We start from the raw sequence: 19749 nt of genomic DNA on the forward strand, positions 1-19749 counted from the left end.
GGGGACTTTTTTGCGGTCAGAGTACTGGGTCACTGGAATTCTGTGAACATTGTGTTTTTGGAAAGCAAAAAAGGTTTAGCTTCAGTTCTCCAACAATCCATAAGATGAAAGGTACTCGTGATTATATTCATTTAGATCTTTGGGGTCCATCTCGTGTTTCATCTAAGGGTGGTGTCAGGTATATGTTGGCTTTCATTGATAATTATTCAAAGAAAGTTTGGATTTATTTTCTTAAATATAAAAATGATGTTTACCTCACTTTCAAGCAATGGAAAATTTTGACTGAGAAACAGACAGGTAAACAAATCAAGCGGTTTAAAACAGATAATGATATGAAATTTTGTGAAAGAGAATTTGATGAATTTTGCAAGAATGAAGGAATTGTTCGGCATCATACTGTCAAGATGACGCCTCAATAAAATGGTGTGACCGAACGTATGAATAGAACACTCTTGGAAAAAGCGAGGTGCATTATCTCTAATGCAGGGTTGACAAAGGACTTTTGGACAGAGGCAATTTCTATGGCCTGTTATATTGTCAACTGTGCTCCTTCTGCTGCTCTTAATTTTAAAAGTCCTGAGAAAGTTTGGTCAGGTACTTTTGCTGATTATTCTGATTTTAAAATTTTTATGTGTCCAGCATACATGCATGTAAATGATGAAAAATTAGAATGTAGAGCTAAAAAGTGTATTTTCCTTGAGTATATTTTTAAGGTGAAATGATACAGATTATGGTGTCTTGATCCCAAATTTCTAAAATTTATAATCAGTAGAAATGTTACTTTTGATGAATTCTCTATGTTATCTTCCAAGAAGGAGTCTTCTAGTTCTTGTCAAGCAGATGATAGTATGCAGAAGCAGATGGAGCTTGAGATTGGTAGTTCGATCATTCTATTCAACAAGCGCCAGTAGACACATCTGAATCTACTGATGAAAATAATTCAGAAGAGGAAGAATATTTCATTGTCAAAGATAGACCAAGAAGAGATATTCGACCACCACAAAGATATGCAAATTTGGTTGCATATGCTTTGTCTGTCACAGAAGAAACTGATGTAGTTGATGAGGCTACTACCTATTCAGATGCGATTTCTTGTGATGATTCTGTTAAGTGGTTGGTTGCGATGAATGAAGAAATTGAGTCTCTCTATTGAAATGGAACTTGGGTTCTTGTGAAGCCGCTTTCAGATAAAAAAATTGTTGGATGCAAATGGGTCTTCAGGAAGAAAGAATGTATTCCAGGGGTCGAAGATATAAGGTACAAAACACGTTTGGTTGCAAAAGACTATAATTAGGTACAAGGTATTCATTTTAATGAAGTATTTTTACCTGTTGTTAAGCATAGCTCTATTCGTATTTTGCTTGCTTTAGTTGCCATGTATGATTTGGAATTGGAGCAACTTGATGTTAAGACAATTTTCTTGCATAGTGAATTTGAAGAGAAAATTTATATGAAGTAATCTCAGGGATTTGAAGTTGAAGAAAAAAAGACCATGTTTGTTTCCTAAAGAAATCATTATATGGATTGAAACAATCTCCAAAACAGTGGTATAAGAGGTTTGACACTTTTATATTGGGTCATGGCTATTCAAGGAGCATGTATGATAGTTGTGTTTACTTCTGAATGTTAGATGATGATTCTTTCATTTATTTGCTATTTTATGTTAATGACATGCTTATTGCAATTAAGAATTTATCGAAAATTCATACTTTGAAATTGTAGTTAAGTAGTGAATTTGAAATGAAATATTTGGGAGCAGCTAAAAAAATTCTTGGCATGGAGATCAAAAGAGACCGAGAAGCTAGAAAGTTATTCTTGATTCAAGAAATTACCTTGAAAAAGTCTTGGAGAAGTTTGGCATTAAAGATGCTAAACCTGTGACTACTCCTTTTGCTAGTCATTTTCGACTATCTGCTGTTTAGTCACCACAGTCAATTGAAGAAGAAGAGTATATACCACTGGTTCCTTATCCCAATGCAGTCGACAGCATTATGCAATAGTTTGTACTCGTCTAAATATTGCACAAACAGTTAGTGTGCTTAGCAGATATATGCCTTGTTCTGGAAAAGCATATTGGCAGGTTGTAAAGTGGATTTTCAGATACTTGCGAGGAATTTCAAATTGTTGTTTGGAGTTTGGAAGAAATAATGAGACTTTGATTGGTTTTGTAGACTCTGACTATACTGGAGATCTTGATAGGAGAAGATCACTTTCAGGTTACGTATTCTGTGCGATTGTGCAGTTAGTTGAAAAGTTAATTTACAACCCATTATAGCTTTATCTACTACGGAGGCAGAATATATGACCATAACCGAAACAATCAAAGAAACCTTGTGGTTGAAGAGTTTGTTTGGCGAATTTAGTCTGCATCAACGTGTTACTACTATTTACCGTAATAGTCAAAGTGTCATTCATTTGACTAAAGACCAGATGTATCATGAGAGGACGAAATACATTGATGTAAAATTTCATTTCATTCGAGATACTATTGCTGAGGGAAAAGTCCTTGTTCATAAAATCAGTACCAAGGAAAATCCTGCTGACATGTTCACGAAATCTCTTCCAGTTTACAAGTTCGAACAATGCTTGAATTGGGTTGGTATTCGTTGTTAGTGATTTAGACCCATTGGGGCTTATGTGGAGAAGGTGGAGCAGATTTGTCATATCGATGTTGGGGACACGCCAAGGTGGAGATTTGTTAAAGTAGTGCTGTTCCACATCGCCTTTTGTATAAAGGAACCTTTCCCTTAGTTTTTTTTTCAACAAACGATAACATTTTATAGCAATTAACACTTGATTTTACAAGGATTAGTTACAAAAAGGGGATACTACCCTGTTGTCCCTCTTTACTAAATCAACCAGCCATATTGGGAAATCATTTTCCCATTCAATATCATGTACTAGTTTTACTGCAAACTGTGCTAATACATGGCTGATTTCATTTTCTGTTCTAGGAATAAACATAAAAGAGCATCTCTCAAATCCTGTTCTAAGATCCTGTACATCTTCTAGAATAGTTGCAATGTTTGAATCATTTTCACTGCATCTGTTAATTTGCTGAACTACTGATTTGCAATCTGAATGGACTATAATTTTTGTCCATCCAACTTGTTTAGCCATCAGTAATGCATTCCTTATGGCAAGTGCTTTTTCTTTACTTGCTATTCCCTTTCCCTGGGTGACTATTCCTTTAGCTTTCAATAGTATTCCTTTCCAGTTCCTTGCTATTATTCCTTGCCCAGTCCTGATTCTTTTGGTTGATATAGCTGCATCCGTATACAACCTTATCACTCCCTCCCTTGGCATCTCCCTTCTTGAATTGAGTTCGGAACTTGTCTGGATTGTAATCCCCTCCTGTTCTGGCTCCCTCTCTTGCTCAAACTTTAACCACTCAGCTTGTGCTTTCCATAAAATTTTGAAAGGTTCCTGCTTTGCATCTTCAAAAACTTTTTTATTTCTGGCTTTCCAGATTTGCCACAGGATATTGATGGTAAGGTTAACTCTATCCTGTCCTTGTTCCAACGATAGTGCTTGAGTAACTTGCTCCCACCAAAGCCATAGATTATGTTGCTTGTCTGGTAATCCATCCCATCTGACTGGAGCCATTTTCCATACCTCTGCTGCGTTTTTACAGGAGAAGAACAAGTTTTCCATTGTTTCCTTAGCTTCTCCACAGCAGCCACATCTACCTTCACCATTTCTTAGTCGTTTGGACAGTACCTCATTGACCGGTAAATAATTCTGTAAACATTTTCACAAGAAGTGTTTGAGTTTTGCCTTCACCTTCATATACCATAACTTTTTCCACACACTGTACTTTCTTATCTCCCAACTTGTTTCAGCATCATTTCCTCTTGGTTCACTTTGATTTGTATCAAACTGTCTTGCTACTGCATAGCCCGTCTTAACGGTGTACGTTCCAGATTTTGAGTAGCACCAGATCAGTTTATCCTTTCTTCTTCCTATGCTAGTTGGGATATTTTTTACGAGTTCAGCATCTCTTTTACTGAACCACTTCTGGACTTGTTCAGATTTCCATCTCCCCTTTTCTAGAACTCATTTACCCATTCTAATGCGCAATCCTCAGGCTTTGAGCCAGACACCAAGCCTTTTTCAGATCCAGTTATCCATCTATCTTTCCATACACTAATCGACCTGTCATGCCCCATTCTTTTCCACAAGCCAGCTAACAATAGTGATTTTGTACTGTGTATACTCTTCCAACACCAGGAAGTTGATTGTGGGGGATTTTTTTCCATCCAGTTTGGGTCTTTCATGTATTTTGCCTTCATTACCTTGCTTACTAGCAAATTTGGAGCTGTTAGGAATCTCCAAATTTGCTTTGCCAGCAAGGCCGTGTTGAAATCTTCAAGGTCTCTGAAACCTATTCCCCCTCTTCCCTTTACTTCTGAACGCTTCTTCCAGCTTGCCCAATGTACACAAGTTTCTTGCTCTCCCTTTCCCCACCAGAATCTTGCAATCTTAGCTGTGATTTGTCCACATAAGCCTCGAAGAAGTCTAAAGCAAGCCATCACATATGTTGGCATCGCCATAATTACTGCTTTGATGAGTATTTCCTTGCCCCCTTGACTCAGTAGCTTTTGTTTCCAACCTTGAAGCTTGTTATCAATTTTGCTCTTCACAAATCCAAAAACTTGTGTCTTTGATCTTCCAATTGCCATCAAGAGCCCCAAGTATGTTCCATTCCTTGCCTCCTTCATATTTTCCAGTTCGTCTTGCACTTCTTTCTTCCTCAGGTCTAGAGTATTTTTGCTATAGAAGATAGCTGATTTCTCAAAATTTACCACTTGCCCTGATGTTTTGCCATATCTTTCCAAAATGCTTTTGACCTTCCCCGCCTCCTACTTGTTTGCTTGGCAACAAAGTAAAGAATCATCTGCAAAAAATAAGTGAGAAATGGTCGGACTATCCTTGCATATTTTGATTCCTATGAGTTCCTTCCACGCCACTGCTTTGTGTATAAGACTGGACAGCCCTTCAGCACAAATAATGAACAAGTATGGTGATCACCTTGTCTAATCCCTCTACTCGGTTGGATATAACCTACTTTTTGGCCATTTAGATTGAAGGAGTAAGATACAGTAGACAAACAAGTCATGATCCATCTGACAAAGATTGGACAGAAACCCATTTTCATCATTAGTCTCCCCACAAACTTCCATTCAACTCTATCGTAAGCTTTTGACATGTCAATTTTTAGAGCCATGTATCCTACCATTCTCTTCCTCCTATTTTTCAAAAAGTGAAGAATTTCATGAGCTACCACAACATTATCAAGAATTTGCCTGCCTGGGATAAAAGATGACTGAGAGTTACTAATGCAGTGTTGCAAAACCATTTTCAGCCTATTTGCTTTGATTTTGGAAATGATTTTATACAGGACAGTGCACAAGCTGATTGGTCTATAATTCGCAATTGATTTGGGAGCCTCAATTTTTGGAATTAAAGAGATAATAGTTTCATTCACAACTTTGAGCATGTACCCCGTATGGAAAAAACTACTAATAGCTGCCACTAAATCCACTTTGACAATATTCCAGTAATGTTGAAAAAAGAGAGGAGACATACCATCAGTCCCTGGTGCTTTGTTTGGATGCATGGAGAACAAAGCTTGCCTAATCTCATTTTCCTCCACTGGCCTTATTAGCTGCTCATTCATTTGGCTAGAAATAGTGCTTGGTATCTCTGCGAGAATATCCTCAAAGTTGTCCAGACTTGTAGTGGTGAAGAGGTCTTTATAATATTCACTGAGTTCCTCCTCTATCTCTTGTTCATTCTTGCACCATGTCCCATCAATTTTCTGCAGCTTACTAATAGTGTTTCTCCTCCTCTTTGCCATTACCGTTGAGTGGAAAAAAGTTGTATTTCTATCTCCTTCCTTGAGCCATTTGCTCCTTGATTTTTGGCTCCAGTATAGCTCTTCCTCCTTATATGCTTTACTCAACTGGGATTTTAGCTCAGTAATTTGTCCACCATTACCACTATCATTTCCTTCTCTCACCTTAACCAGTTTCTCCTTTAACTCCTTGATTCTTACTTTGGAATTACCTTGCACTTTTGTCCTCCATTCCAGAATTGCAATGCGACATTCCTTTATTTTCCTAGTCATTTTGAACATTCCGGATCCGAGGTGATCTTTTCTCCATGCTCCTTGAATCACCTCCTTTGTTTCTGGATTTTTGGTCCATCTTTGATCAAAATAAAATCTCCTTTGCTTCCTTTTGGTATCTGGATTAGTGTCAACAATAAGCATGAGATGATCTGATGCCTCTGTTTCAACATGATTGCACCGTACCTTCTCATATCGTTGCACCCATTCTGTACTACATAGGCACCTGTCCAACCTTTCTTTCACCTCACCATCCCCCTCCCAACTATTGCTCCATGTCCACGGCACATCTTGATATCCTAAATCAATCAGATTATTAGCTCTAATAAACCTGTTAAACTTTCTACAAGTACCTTCAGCTCTATCTCTTCCTCCCCACTTCTTCTCATTCGATCTCAAGTCATTAAAATCTCCCATTATTATCCAGGCCTCCCCCCCATTCCTTCATCCTATCCTCTAAAAATTTTCATTGCTCTTTCCGGGTATTACTGTCTATGCTTGCATATACACTCACGAACCACCAGTGGCTATTTATTTCCTTATCCTCTACTCAAGCACTAATGTACCATTCCGTGTTTCTTATCTGATCTATCTTCACCTCATTGTTCTAGAATAACGCAAGCCCCCCCTGCTCTTCCATCTGAGTTAACAAGATGACAGTTCTCAAAACCGATTCTCCTTTGCACCTTTCTCATGAACTTTTCCTGATTTTTTGTTTCACATAAAAATACCATATTAGGAGAGTGGAAGTTTAGAACTTCCTTCAGCTGGGGAATTGTCAAGGGGCCTCCTGCACCTCGACAATTCCACATCACAGCCTTCATTTACACTGTGGAGGCATATGGGGGTTAGTCTCCAGTTCCCCAGTTGTTTTCTCCTTGATTCGATCCAACTTCATGACTTTTACTTTTGGAATATTATCCTCATCCTCCTCCATTGGTTGAGACCCTTGAAGCAGACCTGCTACCTTCCTTTTTCCTCCCAATTCCCTCATTTCCTCTATGTTTGTAATTGCTTGGAGAGGGGTCCTAGCCGGCCTCCCTCTTCTTTTGAATGTACTCCTTTTTTCCTTTTTGTTTTCAATTTCATCAATTACTTCTGCTTTCCTCTCTATCCTTACGTCTGACCATTTTTCTTTTTCTACTCCTATCATCTCTTTTCCACTTTTCTCATTTGTGATCTCCACCTCCATTTCCTCATTCTCTGAAGGTTGTAACAGTATGTTCCCTCTGTTAATTTCTTCATTTTCCATTTGTTTCTTTTTTTTCTTCCCCCCAGGTGAGACCCTAACCATGGTTCCCCCCTCTTGATTTTCCTTATCCACACACCTCTGGTCCTTCAAAATCTCTGCCCACCTGTCTTCATTCTGCCTCCTCAATCTTTGTTCCTTCCCCTCCATTTCCTTACTCTCCAACTCTAATTGATTTTTTCCACCCTTATCAGTGTGGCTTCCTTCTCCTTTGTTCCTGTTTTTACTTGGCAGCTTGTGTTCCCTTGTTCCCCCTTCCTATTTTCCATTGCCTTTTCTGCTTCCACTCGTCCCTTTAAGGGGGACACCATTATATTCCCAACTCTCATCCATGCTCCATATTGTTCCTTACGTTCTGCTGTTCCATCCCTTCCCCCCACATTGCATGTCCTGTCACTATGCCCAATGATGCCACACCTATAGCAGAAATCTGGACATCATTCGTATCTGAACTCAACCCACACTGCTTGCTCTTTGCTGTTAACTTTTGTCCCTCGAAACAGAGGTCTAGTGACGTCCACCTCCGCCAAAATCTTCATGTGTCTCCCCTCTTTCCCACCATTTGCTGAGATCACCTTCCTAACTGACTTAAATATCTTGCCTAGTTTAAAACCCACCGCTCTGCTCATCCAATGGACCGGCATGTTTCATAGTTGTATCCAGAGGAAAGCATGCTGGAAAAAATTGCTGCTCCTTTCACATCCTGCTACCCATTCCTTAATAATCAGTACCTGATTATCCATAACCCATGGCCCTCCTGTCAAGATCTTTTTCTTTTCCCCTTCTTCCTCTAGATGGAACTGGAACAAGTTGGGGCCTAGCTCAGTGACTTTTATCTTTTTGGGATACCCTCAAGCGTGGTTTGTGAAATTTTTTATCCCTGTGAAGTTTGCAATTTTTCCCCCACCAGCCTTCCTATTAAACTTCCATTGCACCCCACAACACCTTCCTCTATATCTTCACCACTCAGATCTACTCCTCCTATTTTTGTTTCTGACAGTTCAAATTTTTGGAAAGCTCTAGCTAGGGCTTCTTCCATTTCTGCGTCTCTTGACTTCTAGAGGAACCCAAGCACTACTTCTGAGCTTTAGAAATGCAGCTGACTGACCTGTGTTGAAGACACTAGACAAGGCACACAATGTTATCCGAAAATCCTAACTAAGAACACCAAAGACTAAGATAAAAAACTACTGCAAATATTAACCACAAGACTCAACAATGAATAACGAAAAAATAGAGAGATGAACCAAACGACTGTCCAGCTTCCGACCAAGTTAATGCTCCATGAGACTGTTTTTATGGGTCATGTTTAGTCCACTGGATTTACTCCCATAAATTAACCCTAATACTCTGGCTATGTTCGCGATCAAGATTGCTGGGTTTCCATTTGTTTCTGGTTTGGTGGCAAAAGAAATGTTGAGATTGGGATTTGTGTTTGAGTTTGAAATTTTGAAACTTTGAAAACTTTTGGGTCACTTTTCCTCTCCCACTCTCTTACACCGAGGAGAGAAATCTCTAAAGTTAGAGAGAGAGTCTCTCAATGAGAGAGAAAGGGGGGGTTCTAATTGAAACCCATTAAACCTTTCCCTTAGTTGCCTATAAATATAGTGGATATGTGATGGAGTTAAGTGCACCAAACCAAGAGAGCTTTAGTAGGCTATTTGGGCTTTTGGGTCGTTAAACCTTCTATTTAGTCAAATATTTTTGGGCTCTCTTGTGTTTAAAGTATTAAGTGTTTTGAGTTTAGGAACGCTTTCCTAAGGCATTTTTGTATTCTTTTCTTCATAGTAAAATATTGCTTCTCCTCGGCCATGGACGTAGATCAATTGGACCGAACCACGTAAATTTCTGTGTTCCTATTTTATTTATTTCTGCTTTGTTATTTATCTTTTGGGAGTTACCAAAATCCTTTCGTCAATTTCCTGGGGTCAGACCTAACACCATTTAGTGTTAGAGTCTGATTCAGGTTATTCAGGTTCAGCACATGATCTTGGTGAGGCAGGTTTAGGCTTGGCCAATTCAAATTCAGACACGTAGTCAGATTCTTGTGATTCTTCAGGTTTTGAAGGCTCAAGTCCTATTTATCCCACATCGGATTAGGTAAGTCCTATTTACTGTGGGGATTAGGTTTATTTACGTAAATTCTTACTTCAGTCACCCTGTGGGGTTTTCTATCCCACATCGGTATTGGGGGGTATGGGTTTGGGTAGATAAGTCCCTCACAGGACTTCAAAAGTTACCGGCTTTTGAAGTTACTGTGGGGATTAGGTTTATTTACGTAAATTCTTACTTCAGTAAGAAAATGTCAGAAAGAAAACTCAATCTCAGGGGCTTGGGGGGTCATTATCTCTTAGCAGCAGGGCACCCTATGGGGTTTTCTATCCCACATCGGTATTAGGGGGTATGGGTTTGGGTAGATAAGTCCCTCACAGGACTTCAAAAGTTGCCGGCTTTTGAAGTTACTGTGGGGATTAGGTTTATTTACGTAAATTCTTACTTTAGTAAGAAAATGTCAGAAAAAAAGTCCTACTTATCATTCAAACAAATTGTTTAATAACTTTAGAAGAAATACACGTTAAGCAGGTTTCATGTTGGTCAAATTTGGGTTTGTTCTTATCATAGTAGTAATGATGAGATACAAAAATCATATGTTCGCGTTGAATGGCTCCAGCCTGTGGCACATTATCCAGGTGCAGTGTTGTATAGGAAGAACACCAAAAGTGTCAAGTCACCTGCCATAACGCAGGGTTGGAAGGAGTGGATAGATGCGGGGTTACCAGATGGTTGTGGTGGAGTGGTAAACAAGAGGCCCTGTCATTATCTCGTTGTAACTTTTTGAATCAAGTTTGCTACAAAGCTAATTTTGCTTCTTGCAATCTTGGTAGTCCTTACTTAATACATCCTCAAAAGGGAGAGACTTGGGCCCTCTATAAGGTTTGGAATATTAGTTGCTGGGCTTCTAATCCTGAAAATCATTTATCTTGCCAGTATGAGATTGTCCAGAGAAATTCTTATGACACTAGAGTTGCTTCCTTGGATAAATTGGAAGGATATGGAAGTTTATATCACAGAAGAAACCACAATAAGAAGCATACTTTTTTGATACATGATGAAGAGCTCTTTAGGTTTTCCCACAAAGTACCTTCTTTTAGGATGAGCAGTCATAAGAGCAAATGTGTACCAGAGGGATCTTTTGAACTTGATCCCAAGTCGCTTCCTGCAGTTTTTTGATGAAATTTGGAACATTCAGGTATTAAAGTTACTAAGTCCATTTTCATTGTGTTTATGTGAATTTTCCCTTTTGCAATTTTCGGTTACTCCATTTGTGCTCCATTGTTGGGAGGCCTTTTAAATGGATTGCACTAGTTAATGAGTGAACTCATTGCGAGACATTTTGGCAAATTTGAAGAATTTTGTTTAATATGGCATGCAGCTGACACCATTACTAGCCAGTCAAATGTAGTATTTATGAGTAATAGTCTTCATCATAACTAGGCCTGTCAACGGTTCGAGTCTTGACCCGGATCTGGACCGGATCCGTCAAATAATTCCGGATATGGGTAGGGATATAATTCTGTTGCACGGATCCGGATCCGAATCCGTTTTGTCAAACAAAAAATGAGTCGGATACGAAATATGATATTCCGACCTGTATTTGACCTGAACCGGAAATAAATTGATTAATAATTTTAAAAAATATATATTTATTAATATAATACTCCAAATTTACTTCTCTGACTATTATCCAAATAGTCGAACACACCAAAAGCAAGTGTTGTTGCAAAATAGGCTTTTGATTGGCCCTTTTTGTGGTAGGCCTGACCCGGATCCGGGACCCGTCGGATCCGGATCCGAGAGAAAGAGTAGAGGACCCGTCGGGTATTCGGGCCGGATTTGGAATTGGTATAATATGCCGGGTCTGAATTTATTAGTTCCAGCCCGTTGACAGCCCTAATCATGACATAGAACTTCTTAAACTTCAATTTAATGACTATCATCTACCATGCACTAAGAATTATTAAATTTTACTTGATTGGGTATAGAACTGTTGTGTGATGTTCCTAAAGGGGCGTTGCAAATTCTTTGCACTTCTTTCTATCCTTCTAATAGATTCCCTCACAGATTTTGGTATAGAATAATTTTTTTTCCAGCCCCTGGGGACTGGTGGTTGAGAGAAACTCTTGCAGTATCGCAACACTGCTGGTTGTAATTTCCATACAATTTCCCACTAGAAAAAATAGAAAGATGGCACAAAAAAATGATTTTCCATTGTCTGAAACAGCCGAAGTAAACCTCAGTGGAGGATTTTTGTTCCAGTCTTCACCTATCAGTTTACTGTTTAGTTAGGTCTCTAACCGAGGTCTCTCTCTCTCTGTCTCTCTCTCTCTCACACACACACAAAGACTCACAAAGACACAATCATTGAACCCACTCTGTGCTTGTTTTCTGGAAATTCTTGTTGAGGATTATATTAGAGGATCATTGAATGTTTTGTTGAATTGCATGATGTAGGTTACCTGCTGGATGAATTATAAACTATGTGAACTTCCAGTTCTATTGCAGTTACTGTTAAGTTTCTTCTTTTTTCATTTTAACAATTCAGTGCATCATTTTCGTGGGTTTTCGAAAGTATCCCACCTTTGCAAACAAAATCATTGTCAAGCCTGTGGTATGTGTGACCTGAATGTAGCTACCTTAGATTTGTGCCAAAGTTCTATTCTGTAGGAACCCTGCCTTTTTATCTCCCTTTTGTTGAACTTTGTTATAGTCCTTTGAGTTGCCAAAACTTTTGTGGACTTTGTAGCCTCTAACTGCAAAATGCAATACCAAGATTGCTTCCACACAATTGGCTAATTTAAAGTGGTTCTACTTGTCAATGTCCACCCTTGTTGCTCTTTTGGAACTAATTTAGATGCAATCACACTTTTGTAATACCTGTCCAAATTCCACCTAGCTCTTGCTAGAATCCTTTGATGGCCTTGCTTAGTATGACAAAAAAATTCTAGAAGTTACAACTGAAGTCCACCATTCCTTGATCTTATCAATCTTCACACATGGCATTCAGGTCGATCAAATATTCTATAACCTAAATCAAATGTGGTGCTTGGATATGTTTACATTATTGAGTGTGTCGAGTTAGATCTCCCCGTTAGCTTAGCCTGTGCAGCTATTTCTATGCCTGTTTAGCATAACATGAATTTGAGCCTAAATGAGACAAGCATGTCCAATGCACAGCTTATTATCATGAATGGCGATGTCCATCAAGTTTTTCCCTTTTTATAATTTTCTAGTAGCTATAGAGAGCTGTATACTTCAAAACAATCTCAAGTTAACGGCATTTTCCACCTTTTAAGTCGCCCGTATTTCCACGTAAAATTTTTTGCTTGTTCACATTACATGAAGTATGGCTTTTTTTGTTGAGATAAACATTTTTTTTCGTTTTTTGAACTTTCAATTTTGTTCTTAAAAAATTAATTTTCACCCTAATCACATTTGCTAATATAGTCTCTCATAACTCCCTTAAATATTATAACTTCCAATAACCATTTTTCCATATTTCTCAAGCAATGTTTGCTTGGGTTGCTGGACAGAATTCAGTGCCTAATTGCTTCAATTTGGTGGTTGCTCAGTGGACAGCCCAGCCCTACTCTTCAAATTATGTGGCACCAGGTTCCCATTTGCATTTGATGTGGCAGACTGCTTACTAATTAGTACTAGAATTAGTAATTTGATGAACAATTAAAATCCACGAACAATTAATTGCCCTTCTTACAAATTAGTGGAAAGCTATACCATTTGCTTCCTGACTACTGAATTTGCCGTCCACGTTTCTTGAAGGTGATGCTGCTAATGTAATCAGAGTACTCAATATTTGTGACTTTCTTCAGTCCATTCTTCTGGCTGATTTGCCCATTATTCATTAACAGAAAAAAGAATGCCAAAAAAAAAAAATTAGATGTCCAAAATTTTTGGAGTCAAATTGCTTCTAGAAACAATAACTGTCTAATAACATATATTGCATCAAATGCAGTGTTTCAAAGTCGAACACAATAATTTTTTTTTTCTTTTTGTGGAACTTTTTTGTTGAATAATAAACAGTGGAGCTCAAAACCCTCCCAATTCCCTAAAATTTGTACAGAGTTCGAAACAAAAAGGCACCCAAAAACACAGGCAAAAGTTTTGCTTCTTCAACTGCTTTCTTCTCTTCCACAGCGACGGCAAAATATTTGGTCGTGAGGTCTACTTTTGAACCATCAACTGTTTTCTTCTTCCTCAGCAACAGCAAACCCTTTTTTTTTTCCTCTTTTTTTTTTGTTTTTGCTTTTTTTTTAAACTTTTTTGTTTTAAAATAGAGAAAGCCACACATATGAGCAATTATAATGGGAACCACCAAGGAACCATAGCAAACCCTGCTGATAATAGAAAAACCAAAGACAATAGCAACCCTGTTGACATGAAAAACAGAAAGAAAGAGCAACAATTAGTTGTTTATTCATAAATTTCGCACGTCAAGTAGATTAATCAATTTGCCTGAGGCAATGTCCAAAATAATAATAATAACAATAAAAAAGAAGCCAATCTTGGACAGCACATTGAGCGCCAAGATTTAGCCTCCCTCCAATTTTGTCCACTATATCCCAAATTTGAGGTTAACATCAAATTTTTCAATCCAAACGAAACCTAAGCAAATAAAGACAGATTCGTATACCATCTGAACCCAATTTTTTGTCCCTTGCTCCAACCAATGTGACACTTAGTAGCGCAGATATTAGTCATTCAAAGTGTTCATTCCATCACACATTGCCAAATGACAAAATTAAAAGAGTGGAGTTTACCTCTCACCAATTGACATGGAATCTGCCCTAGAGATTTCTGGCTAGTCGATAATGATCTTCAGACCCGCATTTCCCCAGGCCTCCTGCTCTTCCCCAATTTCGTGTACCAACGCCTTAAGAGAGTCCTTACAGTCCCGCACTTCAATCTCCACAAGAGGTGCATCACGCCGTAAACAGGAAGGGACCGTTTCCAATTCCAAAACCCCAATCAACGTTAACTTCTGAAGACACGGCAAAGCCTCACCACTACCTGTAGCGTCTTCCCATTCGACAACATCCAAGTTTTCCAAACCCAAGCACATGAGTTTAGGGAACCCTCCTGGTGTTAGCTCCCATCTTTCTCCGGCAAATGACTCGCCGAGCAATGTAAGGACCTCAAGGTCGGGTAGTTCCTCAATCGCTGAAATTTTACTCCAGGGCAGATGCAAGCCTCCAAGGACCAACTCTTTTAAGTGTAGAGGGAAAGAAAACTCAACAGGATTCGATGGCAATGACTCCGCCGACACTTCGAGTGTTTCTATTACTGTGAGGTGACTTAAGTTGCAGTACCCCGCAGAGCACTCTGCTGCCGAGAGTTGGATCTTCAGTTGGCGGACATTTGGAATCTTTCTCATTATATTTTCCGCTCTGTCGTCTAAAGTCACAGTCAAGGTGGAAAGAGTGTCTAAATTCCAGAGGTCAGAGGTGTTTTCAAGATTTTCACTCGGCAAAAAACAACTAACGTTCCAGCCCACCACATGTAGATGCCTCAACTTGGTCATGTCCCATATGGTATCTGGCAATGAAACAGTACCAGATTCAGCAATCACAACAAAAGTTTCTAAGTTGGAGAGCTTGTCAATTGTGGAGGGAATGGAACTCATTGCACCCTGAACACCCAAATATCTCAGCTCAACGAGAGCTTCTACCTCTCTAGGAAAAGCCTTGTGCGGCAGAAAAATTTGCTCCAAATCCAACACTCGAAGTTTTTTGTAGATGCAAAAGACAAATGACATATCAGCCATGAACGAATCAGACTCTTCAATCTGACTAAACAACAGTAGACTGCATATTTGTGGACAGAATAGCCTTGACTTCTTAAAATGCTCTGCCTTGGACCAAATGGACAACCTCTCGAGATACGGGTGCTCATTAAAAGTGAAAAGTTCACCATAGCCACGCAACACCTGTAGGATATTTTCTTCTTTGGCTTTTTCCTTACAAAACTCGTGTAATAGATCATGAATGCGACAAGTTTTGACTCCACCAATATGTCTTCGTTTGGCAACCATGACTAGGTTTCTGCCAATAAGATCCATCATGTACTCTTCTGCTAAATCCGCCATTCTCTTGGGCTCTGTATCCGGCACAGTTTCAACTTCAGCAGATACAAAGCCTTCGGCAATCCATAGCCTCATCAACTTCGCAGTTTCAATTTCTTGATCTTCTCGAAATGCTCCGAAGTACAGAAGGCATCGTTTCAAATAATGGGGTAAGTGCCTGTAACTCAGCTCCAATGTACTCTTGCACTGGTCTGTAGCATACACAATGGTTGAAGTTAAACTATCTGCAACTTCACCCCAAGCATCATCCTCTATAGTTGACAAAATTCCAGCTATGATGACAATGGTAAGAGGCAATCCCTTGCAATTTGTTGCTATTTCCTTCCCAAGAATACGTAGTTCTTGAGGACAACCTGGATTTCCAAACACCTTCCACTGCAATAATGTCCAACTCTCTTCTACGGTAAGTACGCGAAGATTGTGAGGTTCCACACCAAATTGTACCTCTGAAGCCACGTTAGACTCTCGACTTGTAATTAGGACTCGACTTCCATTCCTATCGTCAGGGAATGAAAAGCTCAAGCCATGCCATACTCTAATGTCCCAGAAATCATCTAAAACAATAAGATACCTATTCCTCTTTAACGTTTTATAGAGTTTTTCCGCCAAATCATCTTCATTTAGAACTCTGAGTTCATTCACCTCCCCATACACACAGGATAAAATCTGAACTAACAAATTTTTCATGTTATATTCTTGAGAAACAGAGCTCCAAAGAAGAATATGGAAGTGAGCCCGAATTGAGGGACTATTGTAAACTTTTTTTGCTAAAGTGGTCTTGTCAAGTCCAGGCATTCCCACAATGGGAACAATTTGCAACTTTGCTGATCCTCTATCGAGTCGGTTAATCACTTTTTTTGCCTCATCCTCGAAACCAACTACAAATTCATCGGTCATTGGTACTCTAGCTCTTGATGGCTGGAAACGGGTAGTCCTGCGAACTTCTTGTCCTCTGATGCTATGATCGGAGGGAAGACTTCCTGAGATGCTTGAACCACTTAGCTGAGCCACAATGAGCTTAACCCTGTTGTTCGTGTTGACCAACATAGCACAAGAATCAGCTGATTCTCCGACCACTAAGGAGTCAACATCCAATTCTTTCACTTTATTCAGAAAGAGCGAGAAAATTACAATTCCTGCCGCACTCATAACTGCTACAATTTTATCATTTAGCTCATTCATATTCTCCTGCGGCTCATTTAGAATGCTTCTCAAGAATCGTAGTCCCTCATAGAGTCTTTTCATTTGATCTTTCACAGAAACTGTGAAGCTGGTAGTGCACCATAGTAGCTCCCAAAGACTACTTATGAGAGAGTCATTAAAATCCCGTAGTATTTGCGTACCTGTCTCCGTGGTAAGCAATGATTCTGGGGATTTCGGAGCTTAAGGATTTTGACATATGTCGCACAAACTTGGGGGTCAACGGGGTTAATCTTCTCCAGTATTTCACTGATTATGGAGCACATCCTCGGATTCTGCATCTCTTGATCTTCCTTGTAAAACAAACACTTGTAAGAGAGGCGTGCGGCATTTAGAGCCACAACTTGAATGTGAGCCAACAGATCTTCCAATTCACGTTGTTCAACACTCAGAATTTTGACAAAGCCAATGAAGTTTTTCAAAAATGTAAGCTTGTCTTCAAGGGCCTCAATATGTGCGTGCAAAGTACTGTTGTAACCTTCCATGGACTCAAAATACCGACGGCTGAGAAGATCGAACAGATTCTGCAGAACAGAATCTATGAAGTCCAAGAGTTCACAGTTTCTTAAGCAGGAGCCGGACTCTGATGAGCTGCAGCTCGACAAGGTTTTGTATATGTCGATGATTTCTTGCTTGAAGGACTTGATTTTTCCCAGCAAATTAGAGACGATGGGTTTCAAAGATGTGACCAGGCTTTTCAAATTGAATGCACTTTTTGACCTAAGATAGAGGGAGTTTATATCCATCCCAGGTCTGTTTACAGCAGCTTCAATCTTAGACAAGAAAGCTCGAAGCCTTACCTTCAATTGGTCGTCGGTCCAGTTTCTTGCACACAGAAGAACTGGTTTCAGGAACAGTAGATTCAGCTTGAGGGCCTCAAAATCTTCACGGAGGTTGGAAAATCCAGTTTCAAACGAATCACGCTTTTCGAGGATGCTCTGGAGCAACTCCAGATTATGCAAGACGGAGTCGACACGAGTGGAGGCCATGTCTCTATCTCTTTGCGGGGATCTTCTTCTGACTCTCGAATTTCAGGGCGGGTAAAGGAGAAAGAAACCTCAGCGCTGGAGCCAGCAATAGAGATCGCTGGACAACTTCCTGAGTCACAGTTAGTGTGGGTGTTGTTGGATTCTCTGCTGAATTAAGGCGGGGATACCATTATTCATGATTTTGAAGGAGGTTGACTTGGTGGAGGCTAGAGTAGAAAAAGAAAAGGGGTAATTTTGTCATGGAAAACATATAAACAACGAATTATGGCTAGGACTGTCTGTGGGGCTGAGTCAGCCTGAAGTCGGCTCGTTCGACCAGATAAAAAGCCTGATAAGCCCAACCATTTAGTGAGCCGGTCTGAGATTGAGCTTAAAAAATAGTTCCGAATTAAATATGAGTCGAGCTTGGATCTTATTAGGCTCAAATCCGATATAGATCCGACCCTTTAATTACCTATATATATAATATTTATATTTTGATATTATGCATAATTATATATCCAAATATATTATTATTAAATACTAAATATATATAAATTACAAAATACATCTAAAGACATTTTCATGAGTTTTCTTGAGAACCAATATTAGTAATGCATAACTAAATCTCTAATTTTTCTTATTGATTGAGTAAAATTTTTGTTGGTATAATATTGGTTGATTTCTTTTTGGTCTACAAACACAAATCATCAAGCATGTTTAGATTCAAATCACAAGATTATAAAAAAGTTTCAACTTTTAAAAATGTAGTGGCTTATGATCACATATTTTATTACTATTTTTCATGCATTTTGAACTAATTAGATATCAATATTGTTGAAAATTTTTTGGTTTATATACTTTTTAAGAACTATTATTTGTTCATATTTAGTTTTAATATTATAGTCTTGTAAATGTTAAATTAGTTTTACATCTTAATAGTTATAGTAATTGTATTAAGAAAATTAAGGAGTAATAAGTGAGTTTGAGTAAAGTCCGATTAAAACTCACAACTCGAATATTATGTGAACTGAGTATGAGTTTCACATTTATGAACCCGAAACCCCAAAATGTTCCAAATTAAATGAGCTGAATTTGAGCTTATGAAAGTCCGGCTTATTAGGCCCGATTGACGGACCTAATTATGACACTTTAAAAAAAGGCATTTACTCAAGAAGAATCCACTTTAAAAAAAATAATAAAAGATCCACTAAAAACTGCAACAAACAACCATTGGGAGTTTAGGAAAGAAAAGAAAAGAACAGAAACCTTAAGTTAGAAAAGAAAAGAAAAGAAAAGATTATAATATATTTTCATGTTATTTGGGAGTTTTGGAGAAGAAAGGAGATGAAATAACTTTCCTTTGTTTAGAAGTAGAGAAAAGTGTAAAGACAAGATTCAATTTTATATAAAAACTTTTAAATCTTAAGATACCATGAGAATTCTATTAGGTTATATAATTATATTTTAATCTTTTAAGGATAAAAGTGTCATATGATATAATTCATTTAACCCACTCCACTTTCTCACATTTTCCGCTCAATTTTGGGCAGAAAGTTTTTCTGACGTGGAAGGGAGCTGACATCTTTCCGCTTCTTTTCAATTCTTTCCTATTCAAAGTCCCAAATCTGAGAAAGATTCAACTTTCCTTTATAATCTTTTCTTTTCTCACCAAATCTGCTCTTCCAAACTAGCTGTAAGAGAGCGACAGTCTACCTGCACTTGCATGATAAAAGACCTTTGCTTATTTAAATTTCAGCGGGCCAACCTTCTTGTACGAGGAAAGCAACCGGCACCCACACTGCATTATCAACAAGGAAATTTCTTTATCCTTCAAGTGTGAAAGGTTTGTTTTAAATTGAAACAGGACAATTACGAAAGTGAAAGACAGGATTTGTTTGTCCTTCAGTGTGAATGTAAGACCGCTTCCACCCACGCAACCAAAATATAAGAGAATGTAAGACTTGGCCCTTTAATTGTTTTGGTTGCTTTATTAAGGATCCAATGGAGATCATTTAGTTTTATCAAACCAAAGTTAATTAAG

General features: G+C 38.6%; 1 protein-coding gene across 1 annotated transcript; it reads right to left on the reverse strand.

Moving 5' to 3' along the window:
- Window positions 1–13713: 13713 nt before the first annotated feature.
- On the reverse strand, window positions 13714–17726 carry LOC113760125 (late blight resistance protein R1-A-like). The gene is made up of 3 exons (XM_027302695.1): window positions 16881–17726; window positions 14216–16725; window positions 13714–13825 (listed from the first exon to the last, which is right to left on the reverse strand). Exons 1-2 carry the CDS (start codon window positions 17724–17726, stop codon window positions 14257–14259), a joined length of 3315 nt encoding a protein of 1104 aa, XP_027158496.1. The 3' UTR covers window positions 13714–13825; window positions 14216–14256.
- Between the last annotated feature and the right edge of the window lie 2023 nt (window positions 17727–19749).

Source organism: Coffea eugenioides, chromosome 2 (genome assembly GCF_003713205.1).
Source record: "Coffea eugenioides isolate CCC68of chromosome 2, Ceug_1.0, whole genome shotgun sequence".
NCBI classification, from domain to species: Eukaryota; Viridiplantae; Streptophyta; class Magnoliopsida; order Gentianales; family Rubiaceae; genus Coffea; species Coffea eugenioides.